The 16,193-nt window shown below is 38.1% G+C and overlaps 1 protein-coding gene across 8 annotated transcripts in view; it reads right to left on the bottom strand.

The window, feature by feature from the left end:
* Window positions 1-16,193, bottom strand: part of SIPA1L2 (signal induced proliferation associated 1 like 2) — a 75,694-nt gene that overhangs the window by 39,309 nt on the left and 20,192 nt on the right. For 6 of the 8 annotated variants that reach the window (XM_028724028.2, XM_028724037.2, XM_028724033.2 and 3 more), the window contains exons 3-7: window positions 12,533-12,666; window positions 8,279-8,467; window positions 6,064-6,238; window positions 5,124-5,227; window positions 1,564-1,641 (exon numbers count right to left, since the gene is read on the bottom strand). In XM_028724028.2, the coding sequence (XP_028579861.2) occupies window positions 1,564-1,641; window positions 5,124-5,227; window positions 6,064-6,238; window positions 8,279-8,467; window positions 12,533-12,666 (680 nt within the window). The remainder of the gene's footprint in view (window positions 1-1,563; window positions 1,642-5,123; window positions 5,228-6,063; window positions 6,239-8,278; window positions 8,468-12,532; window positions 12,667-16,193) is intronic. The other 2 variants (XM_028724034.2, XM_077925792.1) reach the window with 1 other exon arrangement.

Here is a 16,193-nt window from a genome sequence, read left to right as displayed (position 1 = left end):
AGAGCTTCTTTTCATATCTCTAAGTTCTTTTCCCCTTTCTCTCCTTATTTGTTCAACTGCCCTTCCAACACACTCTTAACAATGATACAATTCAATTGGAATTTTAAATATAGTACATAGGTCAAGTGGGATTATTTTCAGGAAGTAACACAATATTGACAATAAGACCCTAATAACAGTTTTCACCTTAGTTCTAACACAATATTAACTTGGAAGTAAGGTCCACTGATAATAGTTTTTTTTTAAAGAAATGTAATCACAACCTTAATTGGTGTGGTAAATCTAAATATGAATCCAGTAAAATATGAGCATTAATGAACTTAATTTTAATATGAAATAGTATCAAGTTAAGAGAATGTTAGAAAAGAAATATCTACCACCTTTTAAAAATAATGTATTAGTTCTGATCTGACCTTAATTATAGACCTTCAATTTACTTTACTGTTTTTCCTAACGTGCTAATCAAATGTGATTTTAAGTTTTCCAGATAATCTGAAATGGGATGCACCACCTAATCTGTCCCTTTAGCATATTTTTATTCATCTCTAAGCTTCCCAAGCTAAATTGACCATTATCGGACAGCTAAAGCCACAGCAATCTATTTCTAGTTACAGATAGGTAGCCGTGTTGGTCTGCCATAGTCAAAACAAAAAAAAATCCTTCCAGTAGCACCTTAAAGACCAACTAAGTTAGTTCTTGGTATGAGCTTTCGTGTGCATGCACACTTCTTCAGATACACTGAAACAGAAGTTGCCAGATCCTTCATTATATAGAAGTTGCCAGATATAGAAGTTGCCAGATTATATAGAAGTTGCCAGATCCTTCATTATACAGAAGGATCTGGCAACTTCTGTTTCAGTGTATCTGAAGAAGTGTGCATGCACACGAAAGCTCATACCAAGAACTAACTTAGTTGGTCTTTAAGGTGCTACTGGAAGGATTTTTTTTTGTTTCAATCTATTTCTGTAAGCCTTAATTGCTTGCTCAAGCTAAAGCAACAAAGCTATCCTGTCATATTACATAAAGCATCTTTCTTCATTCAATTTAATGGGGGGGGGGGATGAAAAGACATCACAAGAAACCTTCAAGCTTATTTTAATTTAGTAATAAAATAAGTGGTTTCATAATAAGTTTTAATTATATGTTAATATTTACATATACAAAGATCACATATTTCAATCAGACCTGATTAAAACTTGGAAAATTCCAAACACTGAAGAAGCATTTAATCTTACATACCAAGACAGTAACTCATTTTCATTTTTTTATTATTATTATATCAGACAAGGAGATAACTTGACAACAGATTTGGATTAATCAGATCTGACCAAAGATAACAAAAGCAAATGGCAGAAGTGTGAGGAAATATTGCAAGGAAATGATCTGGAAAGGGTGTCTACAAGGGTAAAAGTTCAACAGGAGAAGCCTTTAACTGTGATGTGTAAGGAAAGCCAATACAAGGAGGTGGTACTGGCCACACCAGAGTGGGTAGCTCCCTCTGTTCTGATCAGAACACAGAGTGAAGACTCCCCACCCTATATTGCAGCCAAAGTGAAAAATTACCTGTGTGTTTGGATCTCCTGCTCGCTCTAAAACTAGAGGGATGTCCTGATCAGTGACCAAGCAGGGCGTAGTTATTTCCTAGAAAAAGCAACAGACAGTTCTGGTGTGGCCTATTTCTGGCTCACAGGTAATTGGATTTTATGAAATGTTCATTGGAGATAGTGCTCACAGTAGCTGGCTACATACCTTGGCCAGTGATCATACGAGGTATAATGGATGTATAAACCTATTCACACCATAATTTCAGTGGGAGGCTAGACCTCTAGATCCCATTCAAATCTAAGATGGGAAGTTCCCAAATAACTCGGATAAGTGGATGAAACAAGATAAGCCCTGTACACAAAGTAAAATTTCTATACCACAGGGCTGGTAAGACTGTTCCTTGAGGACAGCAGCAACTTTATCTGTGATGCTGATTCTTAGCTTCCTGTGTGTCTCAGAGGGAAAGGTTTGTTATTTTATGTGAATTGTTCCTAGCTTGTCAAGAATACTTCCATGGGTACATTCTACATTATATAGTTTGGCAAGGAGGTACCAACAGAAAGAGAAAATAAACATTCATTAGCTATTTCTTCTACACATTAAGGCTGGCTAAATGTTGATTACTAGAGTGTGCTTATCACATTTTATTGAAAAGTGTCCATGCTGTGCAAATACCACTGGCATCCAGTATCATAAAAAATAATGTGGGGGGCCTTCAGATCTCAGTTGACTGGTTTGTGCATAACGCTAAATCAAATTAGGGTTTAGTGTGAACAAAGAAGTGTGCTTTGCTCCTGCAGCAACACTACCAATAGCTAAGCCATTGGTTAGCTAAGCTAAGCTTAGCCTTATGAACTAGAGCTCATGGTTCATCTCACTCCAAACAAACCACAATGTTAGCCAAAGTTTGTTCTCGGCTTACTGATCTTGGTTTGATTTGGGGGAGACAAACCGTAAGCCCAAGTTTGCTAAGTCAAACCATGGTTTACCTATTGGTAGTGAAACAGCAGGGAAGGAGCAAAGCAGCCACAATTTTCACTATATGCACCAGCACACTGTTTTGTTCAAATTAAGCCATAGTTTGGCTTAGTGATAAGTGCAAATGAGGCCAATGTTACCTAAATATGGAAAACTTCCACATTATTTTATCCAAAGAAATCCATAGAACATACTATGATATTACTGCTAAATATACCAAGACTGTCCAAGGTACAAAGACTGATGAGTGTTTACTAAAACATTGTGGAAGGGTGTGATTGTTACTGGGGAAATAATGGAATTAGGTTGGAAAATTTTGAGGATAAACCAAGAACAGGCTTTAGTTTGTCTAGAGAGGAAGACACATTAGGGAATATTTAGGTAAAGATATAAGCAAAGGTAAGAAAACTGAAGAGTGAAATGAGTGGCTCAAGCAAACACAATAGTGAGGGTGACAAACACCATACAATTCTGGAAGAAGTGGATCAAGGTAAAAGGTTATTTCCTATGCTCACAGATTAGGTAAAACTGAGACAAAGACTAACATTCAACATCAAGTAAGGGTTTAATGTATTGTCATTGCCTGCAATTAGGAACAAAAATATTTGAAATCAACATTGAGTATATCTTTTGTAGAAGTATTTTCTACAATAGTTAAACTTTGCAATTTAAACCCATCCACAGATAGATTACAGTTTCTCAAACATTTTGTTATTCCAGTGTATACTGTCTTTTGTGTCATATTGGAGGGAATAAAATATTTGCAAATAAATGCAGTAAGCTCCTTGTTCACAACTTTGATATGTTAGCCTATCACTTTAATCACCTTGGGCATGTGCACTGGATCACAAATAAATTTTAAGTGTTTCTAAATTACATGGAAATTTAATTAACTTCATATGATAGATGGAATTTTTTCTGTATCATCATAAATGGTCAAAATGGTCCCAAAAACCATAGGTAGACCAAATATGGAAGATGTATAGTGGAAGGGACACAGCTCACTGGTAGAGCATTTGCTTTGTATGCAGAAGGTCCCAAGTTCCGTTCCTGGCATTTCTAGCTGCAGGGCTGGAAATGTCCCCTGTCAGAAACCCTAGTTTCTGTTGCTGGTTAGTGTAGACAGCACTGAGGTAGATGTATTCTAAAGCCGTTTCCTATATGCCTTTCACGTATAATTTCTAGCTCCATTTTAAAAGGTGTTGCTACAATATTTTCTCATTAGATAGAACTGTGCAGTTCTATTAAAACTTTCTCTTTATCCAACTAAGGCTTCATTCTATCCTCTGGGCACTTGCCTTGGGAATAGTTCCCATTGAAAACAATAGAAAGTACACCTGAGTTAAAACAGTACAAAACAAGCTATAAAGTTCTGATAGTTTGGTGAATTTGGTAAACAAGACAGCTGGTTACACCTACCCACTTCTAGGAAAGTGATTTGCCAATTATTATAAAACTATTTTAATTTTTATACATCTACGAAGCTATTCTTTTAGAACTCCAGAATTGCAAGTTCTGCCACATTCTCATCTTGCTCACTTTAGGCATAAATATAATATCATACAACCTAACTACTACAATTTTAGCTACTCTCCCAAAACAAATTCACCACAGATAAGGAAATAACTTTTATACAGCTGTCAATAAGTCTGAAAATATGTTTGCAGAAATCCTTATTCTTTGTGCAGATATACAAGGAACTGTTGTTGCTTCTTTTATCTACACACACTGGCTTGCAGAATGTTACACTCTGAGCAGTAATCTCATTTGTGAATGGCTTCTTTATTCACACATTAAATTCATAGAAGTGGGAATATATTATACATTTTAAAATATCTATTTCTTTTAAACCCCATTTATAAAGCAAACTTATGCCAAAGGTATTATTTATATCAATTAGTACAGGCAAAGACAGGGTTAACCTTACAGAAACAAAAAAAAGAAAATCATAATTCAATTCAAGCCAATGGCAAAAGCCCATTAACTTCAAATCATTCAAGACTGCAACCATTAGGATTCTACAAAACCTTTGATGCAATGTCATTTTTAGCCATCCTTAATGCTGCAAGATATTCTAAACTAGAACAGAATGGTACATGTTCAAACATTAACTGTGTTTGCTATATAATGCTCTATTATCTATGTGCATAACAGACAAGCAGTATGTTAAGTTATTAGAATACCAAAACTTACACCATGAAAAATCAAATTACATATACTTGCATCTTTTAAACGCACATTATTAAAAATTAGGCTGGATTCAGTTTGTTTTGGTAGGAGAGGAAGTATTTAAGTTTCCAGAAGTATCTGTATCACTGAATACTGGCAATTCAGTGAAATAATTTATTCTCTCTTTTTTAAAAAATGGAAAGACCAGATAGAAAACAAAATAGTTAACAGAATAAACTTTTGGGTCAAAGCAGAAGTAATAAAACTAAGCATTTTAATCCGTAAGCAATATGCAATCCTCAAGGTAAAATAATAACAATAATTTTTACTGAGTATTAATAACAAACATTTCAACAAAAAAAATACATTCTACAAACAACTTCTCAGAGAAGACATCATGCATGATTCCCTAAAGCTGACTTGAGACATACCTGTTGCCTGTTACTGGGCATATATGGAAGCATAGTTGACACATGAAACATTATTTCGTAATCTTTGTAGGTAGTATAAAGGGAATGTGTTCCAGTTGAATCGGCTGAAATTAAAGTCCACAAGTGGGTCAATGAAGACAATGCAGAAATTCAAGTATAATATAAACATCTCTCCTCCCTACCACTGGGCCGCAAAAAAAAACATCCAGCAAATATGACAGTTCCATATAAATTCCAAATAGTTTCAGAAGCCCTTTCCAAGCCATATGTCCCTATTGTAATTTGGCATTCAACTATTTCCTGTGGCAAGTGAAAGTTGCATGCCATTCAATGGGTGCAGCACAACCACTAAGACGGAGCACGCAAAACACAGCCACTTACGTAGCCCCTTGTTTTCATCGCCAAGGAAACCAGCTGCTGGGTCTGGTCTTCCTAGAGCAAGGATGAGGAACCTCAGGCCCAAATGTGGCCCCTCCAGGCCCCTCTGTCCAGTCCTCATGCCTCTTCGGAATGCCTCTCTACCACTTCAGGCTACATCCCTCACTAGTCCTACTCCATGCCCTCATCTTTGCCTGTCTGTAGTATGTCCTTCAATTGTAATGATGCCTCCTGCTTGCCTGGATGGAGGATGGAGATGGGTGTCAGTGTGGGTGTGTCTGGACAGCTCTGCATGGTTGGAATGTAGTCAACTGCACAAAGATAAAACTCATCTGTTGCTATGACTCTGGCCCTAAGCATCAGCATGCAGGCCTGGAACACCGTCTGGCCCCACTGTAGGGTGACTGTGCTCAGACTGGAAGGGAAGAAAGAAATGCAGTGTAGATGCTGTCTCTGTGATCTCTGTGTAATATGCATTTACAGAAGGAAAGCACTTTGGCATAACAGATTCTCTTATTTTTTATACTTTTAGTGTTTATTACAATTTATTATTAAAACTTACTTTTATTGTCTAGCTGAGCTCGGTATTTATTGAAACCTTTCAGCCATACTCTCTGACCTAGGAGATCAAGGAATTCGTCAAAAGCCGGTCCTGCGGTCTCATTGTTATACATCTCCTCCTCAGTGCTTTGGCCTGCTTTGCAATACAGGATCCCAATCTTGTGCTGAAAACTCAGCTGTAATTAGGAAAAAACTAGTCAGAACAGAAAAAGTCTCTAAAACAGGGCCTGACAGATATATTTTTGTAACCCTAGTAAGCATTTTTCAGTTTAGGATCGACATATTTGAACTTCCCCAGAACAGCAGCTAATGTCAATTCTGGCACACTAACTGAACTTTACTTCTTTTCTTCTACTTGTGATGGATAAATCATGCCTTCCCAAAGCCCCTGTGCAGTATTAATCATTGGATCATTTGCAGCTGAGTATCTTCATTCTCTCTAAGGTTTTCTTTTCTTTTCAGAGGCCAAAATACATGTTATACCTATTGAGATAATCTCTGAAGTGAAATGTGATTTTAGGATTGCTTTGTATACTATAGTACTGTCTACATCATCCAGCAAAATGGACACCTTATGTTGATCCCAGTGCAAATGCATTTGGGCTAATTTAAGATATTGCCTGCATAAGCAGGAACATCAGCTTCTGCTGCTCTGGGTGAATGAATTCCCCATTTGTCTTTCGTAAGTGGTTGTCTGTAAAGAATATGAAGTGTAAGCAGAAAGCACCATATATGGAAGATGTGAGTACTAAAAACTCTGGAATATTCAACCCAAAAAGACCACACAAATTAGTTACTCTTGCATTAGGAAAAAAATACTGTTTTTTTCTAACTTAAATTTCAGATACCTGAAGTTCAATGGACTCTCCTCCTCTTTGCAATAATACCAGCCATTTTCTCTATTTTCCCAATTATGTGAAGGATTTTGGTGGAGGTGGGGGTGAAGTTTATACAAGTTCCCTTTTAGATTGTAACTACTGTTGACAGAATCAGCCTGCTTATTTCTGACAATAATTGCAGGTGAACTAAAGCATCTATAATGTAAGCATGCATTGCCAATTGATTGTAACAAATAGTGATTATTTTCACCATAGCTTTCAGATATCCAGCCATGCTCAAGGCTCATAATCACACACACTAAAAAATACTTATTTGGCCAAAATACATTCTCTGGCTACAGAATAAAAAATGTATGTCATTGAATCAATGAGGTGTGCTGTATAAAGAATATTGCTCTATGGAATGAGGAATCCAGGGGACAAATCCCAGCTCAAAAACCCCGGATTGGTTTATTATTTATTAATTTGTTTCAAAAAAATTATATATTGCTGATTGTAAGAAAAAACCTCAAATGTTGGTTGACAGGTCCAAGGTCACCTTGGAGTCAAGACATGAGAATAAAATGAGACATCCTCATATATGGTGTCCTGAGTTCCTTGGAAGAAGCCGGATATTTACCTTATTCATCATATTTGTATAAGGCTGACTAAAATGATGCTCTTTTTTCTGTATCTATATATGCATTTCTATATAAAATGATCAATTATGCCTTTTATAATTTTGCAGAACAGTGTCTGCCTTATCAAACCAATTAATCTCACCATTATTCACTCTGAATTTAAAGTATATGTTCATTTCATTGCTCATGCAGTGTTAACTTGTTAAATAGTCCCAATTAGAATTTCAGCTGTTTGATCTATCATATATTCCACATAAAGTAAGAAGACTGCCACTGCGAATAAGGTGTGCTAATTATAATTAGGAAAGGAAAATCTGAAAAGGTGAAAGATTGGCAAACCAATGATTTTCCCTTTAATACAATGTGCAGCTTTCTAATATTGGGTGTTTACCAAAAATGGCTTACTAAACTGTATTTTACCTCCATGGAAAGTACAGCCATTTGTGCTTGTGATTAGTATGTGTAAATGTTCATTTTGTATATTTATTGTTTTAGGTGAACCACTTTTATCTGAAGCAGTATATAAATAAGCCAACATGTAAAAAAACCAAAAAACCTACAGAATTATCTTACTGTAATATAAATACACAGAAAGTCCCCTTTTGTTAAAGTTCCTTAAACATCTCCTTCACTTATCGTAAGTTAACTGCATTTCCACAGACAGGTCAGATCAAATTCAGTTGTATTTATGACAACAAAACACTGCAATAAGACAACTCACAGGCACGCAAGTTCAGGCAAGGCATGCAATACCTACCCCTTGTTCGTCAAGTTTAAGCAGCTGCTCAGAAACTTTGGGTGAGTTGGAAGCTTGCCGTAGGCACTGAATGCTCAGTTCTGGTATTACATATTCCAATACTTCTTTAAGAGGTAAACCGCGTGCTGTGCCATGTCTAGCAGTAGATGGAATAGCATCTTCTAAAATGGCTCCCCTCAACGTGGTAAGCTACAGCAAGAGTATAAGTCTTACTAAATGTTTATCATTGTAACACAATCTTCAACAAGGAAAAGGAAAATACAAACTCTATTAAGCTGTTACTGCCTGAACCTGCGTAGGGAGAAGTAGGAACATGCAGGCTAGCCTTATCCCCAACCTTGCTACGCTGAATGGGAAGGTTTGACAAGGGATTAAGTGCATTTGAATGAACTTATATAGAACTGCACTATCAAGGATTGTGGAGAGCATTCTAAATGCATTCATCCGGCACATGGTGCTAGGTTGGGGAACCTACACTAGCTTGAGCAATAATGCTTGAACATGGCTACACTTATGCTTCATTGACTGCGGTGCTGGGCAACAGCAATTAGCAAAACTTCAAAATTCAACTAAAGACACACATTGAAAAGAATAAAATAAGCAGAAGGGTTAACAGTCAGAATCAGGTGTCTATTGAAACATGTTCACAAGCAGTATATTTTCAGCAATAGCACTTGGAGGTTAGCATGAAACCATCATTTTGGGCTCAGTTTCCAGCCCCCAAGAAGGTTTTATATAAACTTCATAAACTGCACCAGCAAACTATATGGCAAAATGCATCCTTTAATTCTGTGTATGCTAGCCAATGTAAGATCTGAGAAACTTTTTACAAAGATTTATCACAAATGTCATACACAGCCATTCCCATGATTAATTAACAAGAGAAGGAAAACTGAACTGAAAAACTACCTATAACTGAAATTAATGGTGGACAACCAGATTTTGGTATGTGTTTTGTTAAAGCTGCCTAAGAAAGTGCCTGAGGCTTAATTAGCATCCCTCCTACGACTTCAGATGCTATTGTTTTTTAAACCTTGAACATGCCATTATTTTACAACAAATTACCCTACTGTGCTTTACATAGTTAGTACACTGAAAAAAGAAATAGCTAGAATATCCAACAGCACGAAATAAAATAGACATTTAAAGTATTTTGTTAAAGAGGAATTCTATGTCACATCCCCTTTCTCCCTTCCCCCTCTCAAAACATTATTCCTTTCCACTCTCTTCCCAAGCCTGCTTATACTTTTATAATCCTCTTCTGTCAAGCATCTGCAGCCATACTTATCTTCTACACTCTCAGGCTCACCATCTGTTTATTTTTGAAAAGTGTACCCATTTCCTTCATTCCTCAATAGGGAAAATGAATTTCTGACATAAGAACTGCTAGGCTCCAATATGTTTTGATTCTACAAGAGCCATCATATTCTATTTATCTATAAGCACATCCACAAAATAATGTAAAACTACTGCAATCCTATACACACACACACGGGGCTAAATCCCTTTGATTTAGTGGGACTTTATAACGGCATTTACCGATGTTTTTAGAGGTATCAGACAACTTGAAAATGAAATACAGAATGACATAAAACCAATAGCAATTACAAAATTGAAAAGGCATTTGAACACAAATGGTAAGAGTACAGAAAGGCACAATAACTTGAGGTCAAACCCAGTGGAACACAGATTTGGAAACACGAATAGACTTTCCTCACAGGTGGCACTTCACAAAGGACTTCCCACTGTTAACCCCATGAACATAACCAAGATAATAATGGAAATCAGGGTTACAGTGCATAAAATAGGAAGAAAAAACAGAGACTCTGGGTGGGTGGAGTTGCTGGATTATACTGGCAAGATCTCTCACACACACACATATGTGTGTTACTTCTTTCCCTAGAAAAATGTTTGTGTTTCATCTGTGTCATTCTGAACATTAACTTTCTCCAGAATTCTGTAAGAGACAGGTGCTGTATAAAAGACTAGGGTATATTAGCACAAATTAATCTCACTCTTTGCTGGCTATATTCAGATATAATTACTCTCAAACCCTGGAGCAGAGACACAGCAGCCCCCTTTCTCCTGCCAATTCCATAGATCACTCTGAAACCTGGGCACACAAGAACATGGCCTAATGTTGATCAGCTTGTGATGCACGGACAAGCTTTTTCATTGGTGGCACCAGAATTGTGGAATGCACTCCCTGCTGAAATCTATATTGGCATGTCACCAGCTTTTGAAGATGGACCTGTTTACACAAACATTATCTTGATTTCTTTACCTGATTCTCTTGTTTTAATTGCTGTGCTGTTTTAATGTGATTGTTTTATTGCATATTTTAATTATGAAATATCTTTAATTATTCTGTACTTTATCAATGTTGTACAATTGGTTTTAAGTTTTATAAAAAACTTACAAACAACTTAGAAGTCATCAGGACCTTAAGCAGTATATCAATTAATAACAATAATTAAAGACTATATTTCTTACACGGGATATTATATTTCTTACAATCTAGACTGGGCAAAATAAGTTTACTCTCTATCAGAACAGAGTATCACCAGACTGTCAGGCAGCAAAAAGCATGTATCACTCACTCTTAGTAATAAACAGGGGGAATCACCCATAGCTCCCATCCATCTAGTGTGCTGAACCAAGATGTAGTATACATCTAATTTACACCAAACTGCTAAACAGGAAGGAAACAGATAATTATTTATGATTCTGTGGTTTTGTTTTAACCACAATGGCACTTTCTCCAGCCACTGCAGCTTATGGGAATTGCTGCCAGTAATTGCCTGTTTCTCCTTGCAAGTGCCTACATGTCCACATACAGAAACAGAAATGGGATTCTGCCTTCTCAACAGAACTTCACTTTCTCTTCTTCTCTCATGCACCCCTCAAATCTGCTCTGGAGGATAGGGGACCCTCTGGAGCAGATTTCGTGAGGTATGAGGGGGAGAAGGGGAAGTTCAGTTGTGTGAACAGAGCAGAAGTCAGCTCACATGATATCAATTCTTATATATGGAATGAAAGCTCTGTGAATTTATTATTTCTCTTTGAATATCTTTCAGTACTTTCTGGAGCGGGTGGCGCTGTGGGTAAAAGCCTCAGCGCCTAGGGCTTGCCGGTCGAAAGGTCGGCGGTTCGAATCCCCGCGGCGGGGTGCTCTCCCATTGCTCGGTCCCAGCGCCTGCCAACCTAGCAGTTCGAAAGCACCCCCAGGTGCAAGTAGATAAATAGGGACCGCTTACTAGCGGGAAGGTAAACGGCATTTCCGTGTGCGGCTCTGGCTCGCCAGAGCAGCGATGTCACGCTGGCCACGTGACCCGGAAGTGTCTCTGGACAGCGCTGGCCCCCAGCCTCTTGAGTGAGATGGGCGCACAACCCTAGAGTCTGGCGAGACTGGCCCGTACGGGCAGGGGTACCTTTACCTTTACCTTTTACTTTCTGGAGCAGTGTGGAAACCAGGGGCATTGTCAAGGGGTGATCCACAGGGCCCAAGTGAGAGTATTTTGCACTAGTTCCCAGACTTCTGACCCTTTCCCCTTCTTCTAATTATTTTTTTAAAGCAAACTTTGTTCACAGGGCAGCAGGGCAGGCTGCAGCACTAGTAAAAACTCTTGGGCACCTGCTATGTCCCAGGTTTTAGCATCATATTCCCATCTTTAAAATAGACTAATTTTCCTAAGTTATCTGCTTTGTACATTCAGTATTTTCCTGCACATCTGGTATTCTTTTAATCTGGGGTTGCCAGGTGTTATGTGTGGATGGCACTGAGTTTTTAAAACGACATGTAAGCATATGTGTGTGTGTGAAGCAGAGATTAGTTGTTGTTTGAGCACATAAGTCCCAAGGTATGGTCTGGTCATTAATTTGCTGAAACTAAGCTGGTTAGTGCCTCAGTGGAAAATTGCTTGGAAACCACATTTATGCTACCTTGGGCTCTATTACTGAAGGAAGGCAGAACAGGAGAAAAAATACAAGCAAACACCTGCTCTTACCAATAGATTACAGATAGGACAGAGGGCATAATACAGTATACATTGCCCAGAAAATCCTCATGGTACCCCCATAGCTCAGAATAAGCCCTGTCAGCAACCCCAGCATTTATTTCCCCCCTCTGAAAGTCTATTTAAATTTGCTTCTATGCATATAAATAAGCATATGTTAATTTTATTCAAATTTGCGTCATAGGACTGTGTCCCAAGTCCTTTAACTACCTATCAACACACCTGGCAGAAACCCTACCTCACTTGTTCTGAACACTACACGGTAGTTGAACTGTGAACCTTCTTTCTCTTTTGCATCTTCAAACTTCTCCCTTCTGATGCTGACTGCTACTGGTCCTAAATTTTCATCTGTTCCAAAGTAGTTTTGATGCTCTGTTGTACATAAAGAGGAGAAGACAATAATGAAATATTAGACTGACAAATTCCTGTTCGTTTGTCAGATAAATGTTACTGGTTGAGATTGGAAAGTCCCTCAGACCTATTTGTTTACACTTTTATTATGTCTTATGTGCAGGTAGGATAACGAACCTAAAAGCATAATAAGTGTATTGCAAGTTAGGACATCTGTTCAGCATAGATCTGTATTGGAGCTGAAAACTGTCAGCCATTTTAAAAAATGCAAATAACTAAAATATTTTTTCATACATATTAGTTTATGACCCATTCTGCAGCATATGGGATGCCAGAGCAATACTTTGTTAGAAATTAATCTTGTATATTTTGGCACACATGAAATCATGGCAATCCACAGATCAGGTTCTCTTAAAACAAGATTTCCCCACCTTCCAAATGAGGCAACTGTAATTTCAACTATATTAGGAGTAAATTAACTCTCTTTTGCAGGAAAACTCACATTTCTAAATGCACACACAAAGTATAATCCAACCTAAGTTAAGCATATTTAAACCCTATTGATTTAAGGTGGGGGGTAGGGAACTTCCAAACTGTGTGCCAAACTATAATTAAGATTAATAATTAACTATAATTAAGATTAATAATTAAAATTTCCCCATCTGGACCACTAGCTCCTGACAGTTCCTTTGCTCGACCAAGGCATGCTCCCAATCATCTAGCATGTGATGGTAAGGAGGAGTGTGCTTTGCTCAAAGAGGAAGAAGCAGTTTCCATCCAATGAAAGCCAACTCTCCCTACCAGCACTGCTCTTTGAAGCTGCCCCATGTTGTTCCTTTCCACCTCACACAGCAAAGAGAGGCTTGCAAAGCAGAGAGCTGGCAACACTGCTTGCACTGTAGTTCCCAAGCTTGGGAACACCAAGCAAGGGATTCGGACAGGTAGGTGGGACAGTCCTCCCATCAGTCTTCTGATGTCATAATACTGACATGTGATTGGCAGGTGAGTTGCCCTGATGGATCATGCCCATGGCCCATCTAGTCCAGCAGCTTGTTCTCACAGTGGCCAACGAGGTACCCATTGATAGCCTGAAAACAAGAGCTGAGCACAACAGAACTCTGCCCTGCCCCCTGCGGTTTCCAGCAACTGGTATTCAGAAGCATACTGCCTATGGCCGTGGATGCAGAGTATGGAAGAAAATCAAGCACATCATTAATATCCTCACTGAAGTCAGTGGTATTTAAATGTCCTTAACTCTGGCTGGATTGTGTTTGCAATATTTGTTTAGAAAGGAATCCAAACTTCCCTTCTTCCTCAGCAGCAGAAGTTTGATGCGGTGGGGCAACCTGGAGCTGGGGAAGAGCTTAGAGCCAATGCCCCACTCAGACATTTAGAGGACAAAAAGGGGGAGCACCACAACAGCAGAATGATGCTGGTGTCTCTCTCCAGGCACTGGCCATTGGGAGGATGACAAAGCTGGTGAAGGGACACTTCTGCCCAGTCCTATCCACCCACCCCCATCTGATGCAAAGTGGGGGTTTGATTGCTCTGCCAGATTCTTAAAAATATTCCGTGTCAATAGACATTTTATTGCTATCCAATGTTCCTTTGATATTGATATTTTTAGACGCAAGTGTTTTAGTAACTAAGTTGTTATTCAGCACCCTACGGCACTTGAAAGACTAAAAAATGTATTATGGCACAAGCTTTTGTGGACTATAGTCTTCTTCATCAGATGCACAAAGTGTTTCCCTGAGTTGCAGGTAAATATACAACTCAGCAAAACGCCTCACAAATTTGATGAAGGGGACTGTCTGTTTTTCTTGAATAGAAGTCCAACAAGTCATACATGCACCTTGCCTTTTAAACTGAGACAGTGCCAAGAACTGTGCAGTGGTACCTCGGGTTAAGTACTTAATTTGTTCCGGAGGTCCGTTCTTAACCTGAAACTGTTCTTAACCTGAAGCACCACTTTAGCTAATGGGGTCTTCCACTGCTGCCAGAGCACAATTTCTGTTCTCATCCTGAAGCAAAGTTCTTAACCCGAGATACTATTTCTGGGTTAGCGGAGTCTATAACCTGAAGCCTATGTAATCTGAAGCGTATGTAATCTGAGGTACCACTGTACTGATATGGCATTCAAAGGAGAAAGAAGTGAAACATTCCACTCGACTATGGCAAGCCCCTTGCATCAACCTTCATAGCTCTTTGAAACCAAGGCTTAGTTCTCTACACTCAGGGCTCTTTACAACTCATATTTATCATCATAGTAATGCCATTAATAAGGTGAGCCTGAGTAGCATCTAGCCTTCTAGCTAAACAAAATTATTATTTGCATCTTCCAAGCCTCCACAAAATATGGTCAATACCTATGCACATTCAAAACTAGCTAACATCCTTTTAAGTTTGATGAGAAGGGTAAGAGATGTCGAGTTCTATTCCTTCCTGCAGCCTATTTTTCTTACTCTGATTGAATGACTGAGGGAGGACACTGAGACTTTTGGGTGAGACAGAACAAGGGATGCAAATCCTCCCACTCCCTCAAACCCTACATGTTAAGGAGAAGTGCAGGCGGAATGGAAGCTCCACATTGCCTAGAGCCTCCTAAAATAGATTCCTGGGAAAGGACTAAAGAGAAGGGGAGAAGAAGCTGTTCAGAGGTGGGGGGTTGAATATTGCTTCCCCTATTAGATTCTTCATGGTAGAAGTTGGGATAGCCACTGTCTGCAGGTTTTGCCCACTTTATTTTTTTCTTACACAAAGTGAATAGCTGCTATTCAATTACATGGAAGAAAGAGATGACATACATGGATGAGAACGGTTCTTAAGAGGATAGTTAAACTGACAGTGCAGTAAATGTCATTGTGACTATTTTCATAGGCTAGTCAAATGTGCTTTAAACATTTTCATAACTGACAAGTCTATATACATAGTTTCTATTAAGATAGTACGTTTTAGCTTACACAGATTATATTCCAACACTTTTTTTTTTTTAAAAAAAGAATATTTAAGTCACAATGGATCTAATATAAAGAATTTCCACATTTTTGGAAGGTGGACAGACAGAATTTTCTTTTTGCCAAATATGACTATTTATACACATGCAAGTCCCCAAATCAAGCAATTATTTGTTTAATAACATGCCTCTTTTAAAAAGTGATAAAAATAATCTGAATATATTATCCTTCTAGCTTTGCCTTCACTGGCAGTAGGAGTGGGAAATTTCATTCCCATTTCTTCTTTGAACTTACCGGTGCTTCAAGAGTATTCACAGAACCTTACTTTTCCATTTTTTGAATTTTAAATGTTTTCCTCTCCTTTATATTTTTATATTTTCTAATCTGAATTGTTGCTTTTAGCTTATGATTGCACATTTTAATTAAAGATTTTATTTTGAAATTTTGTGAGCTGTCATGGAAATCTACTTGAAGCATGGGGCAAAGATGGCTAAAACTAATAAAAATTATTTACTAGTTACTTTACAGTATTGCTTGAGCACCTTTCTCAAACTTGTCCTCCTTTGATGAGTCCTAACTGATATATCATTT

This window comes from Podarcis muralis, chromosome 3 (assembly GCF_964188315.1).
Source record: "Podarcis muralis chromosome 3, rPodMur119.hap1.1, whole genome shotgun sequence".
In the NCBI taxonomy this organism is placed as follows: domain Eukaryota; kingdom Metazoa; phylum Chordata; class Lepidosauria; order Squamata; family Lacertidae; genus Podarcis; species Podarcis muralis.
The sequence above is the reverse complement of the archived record's forward strand: the minus strand, read 5'-3'. Positions and strand labels throughout refer to the sequence as shown.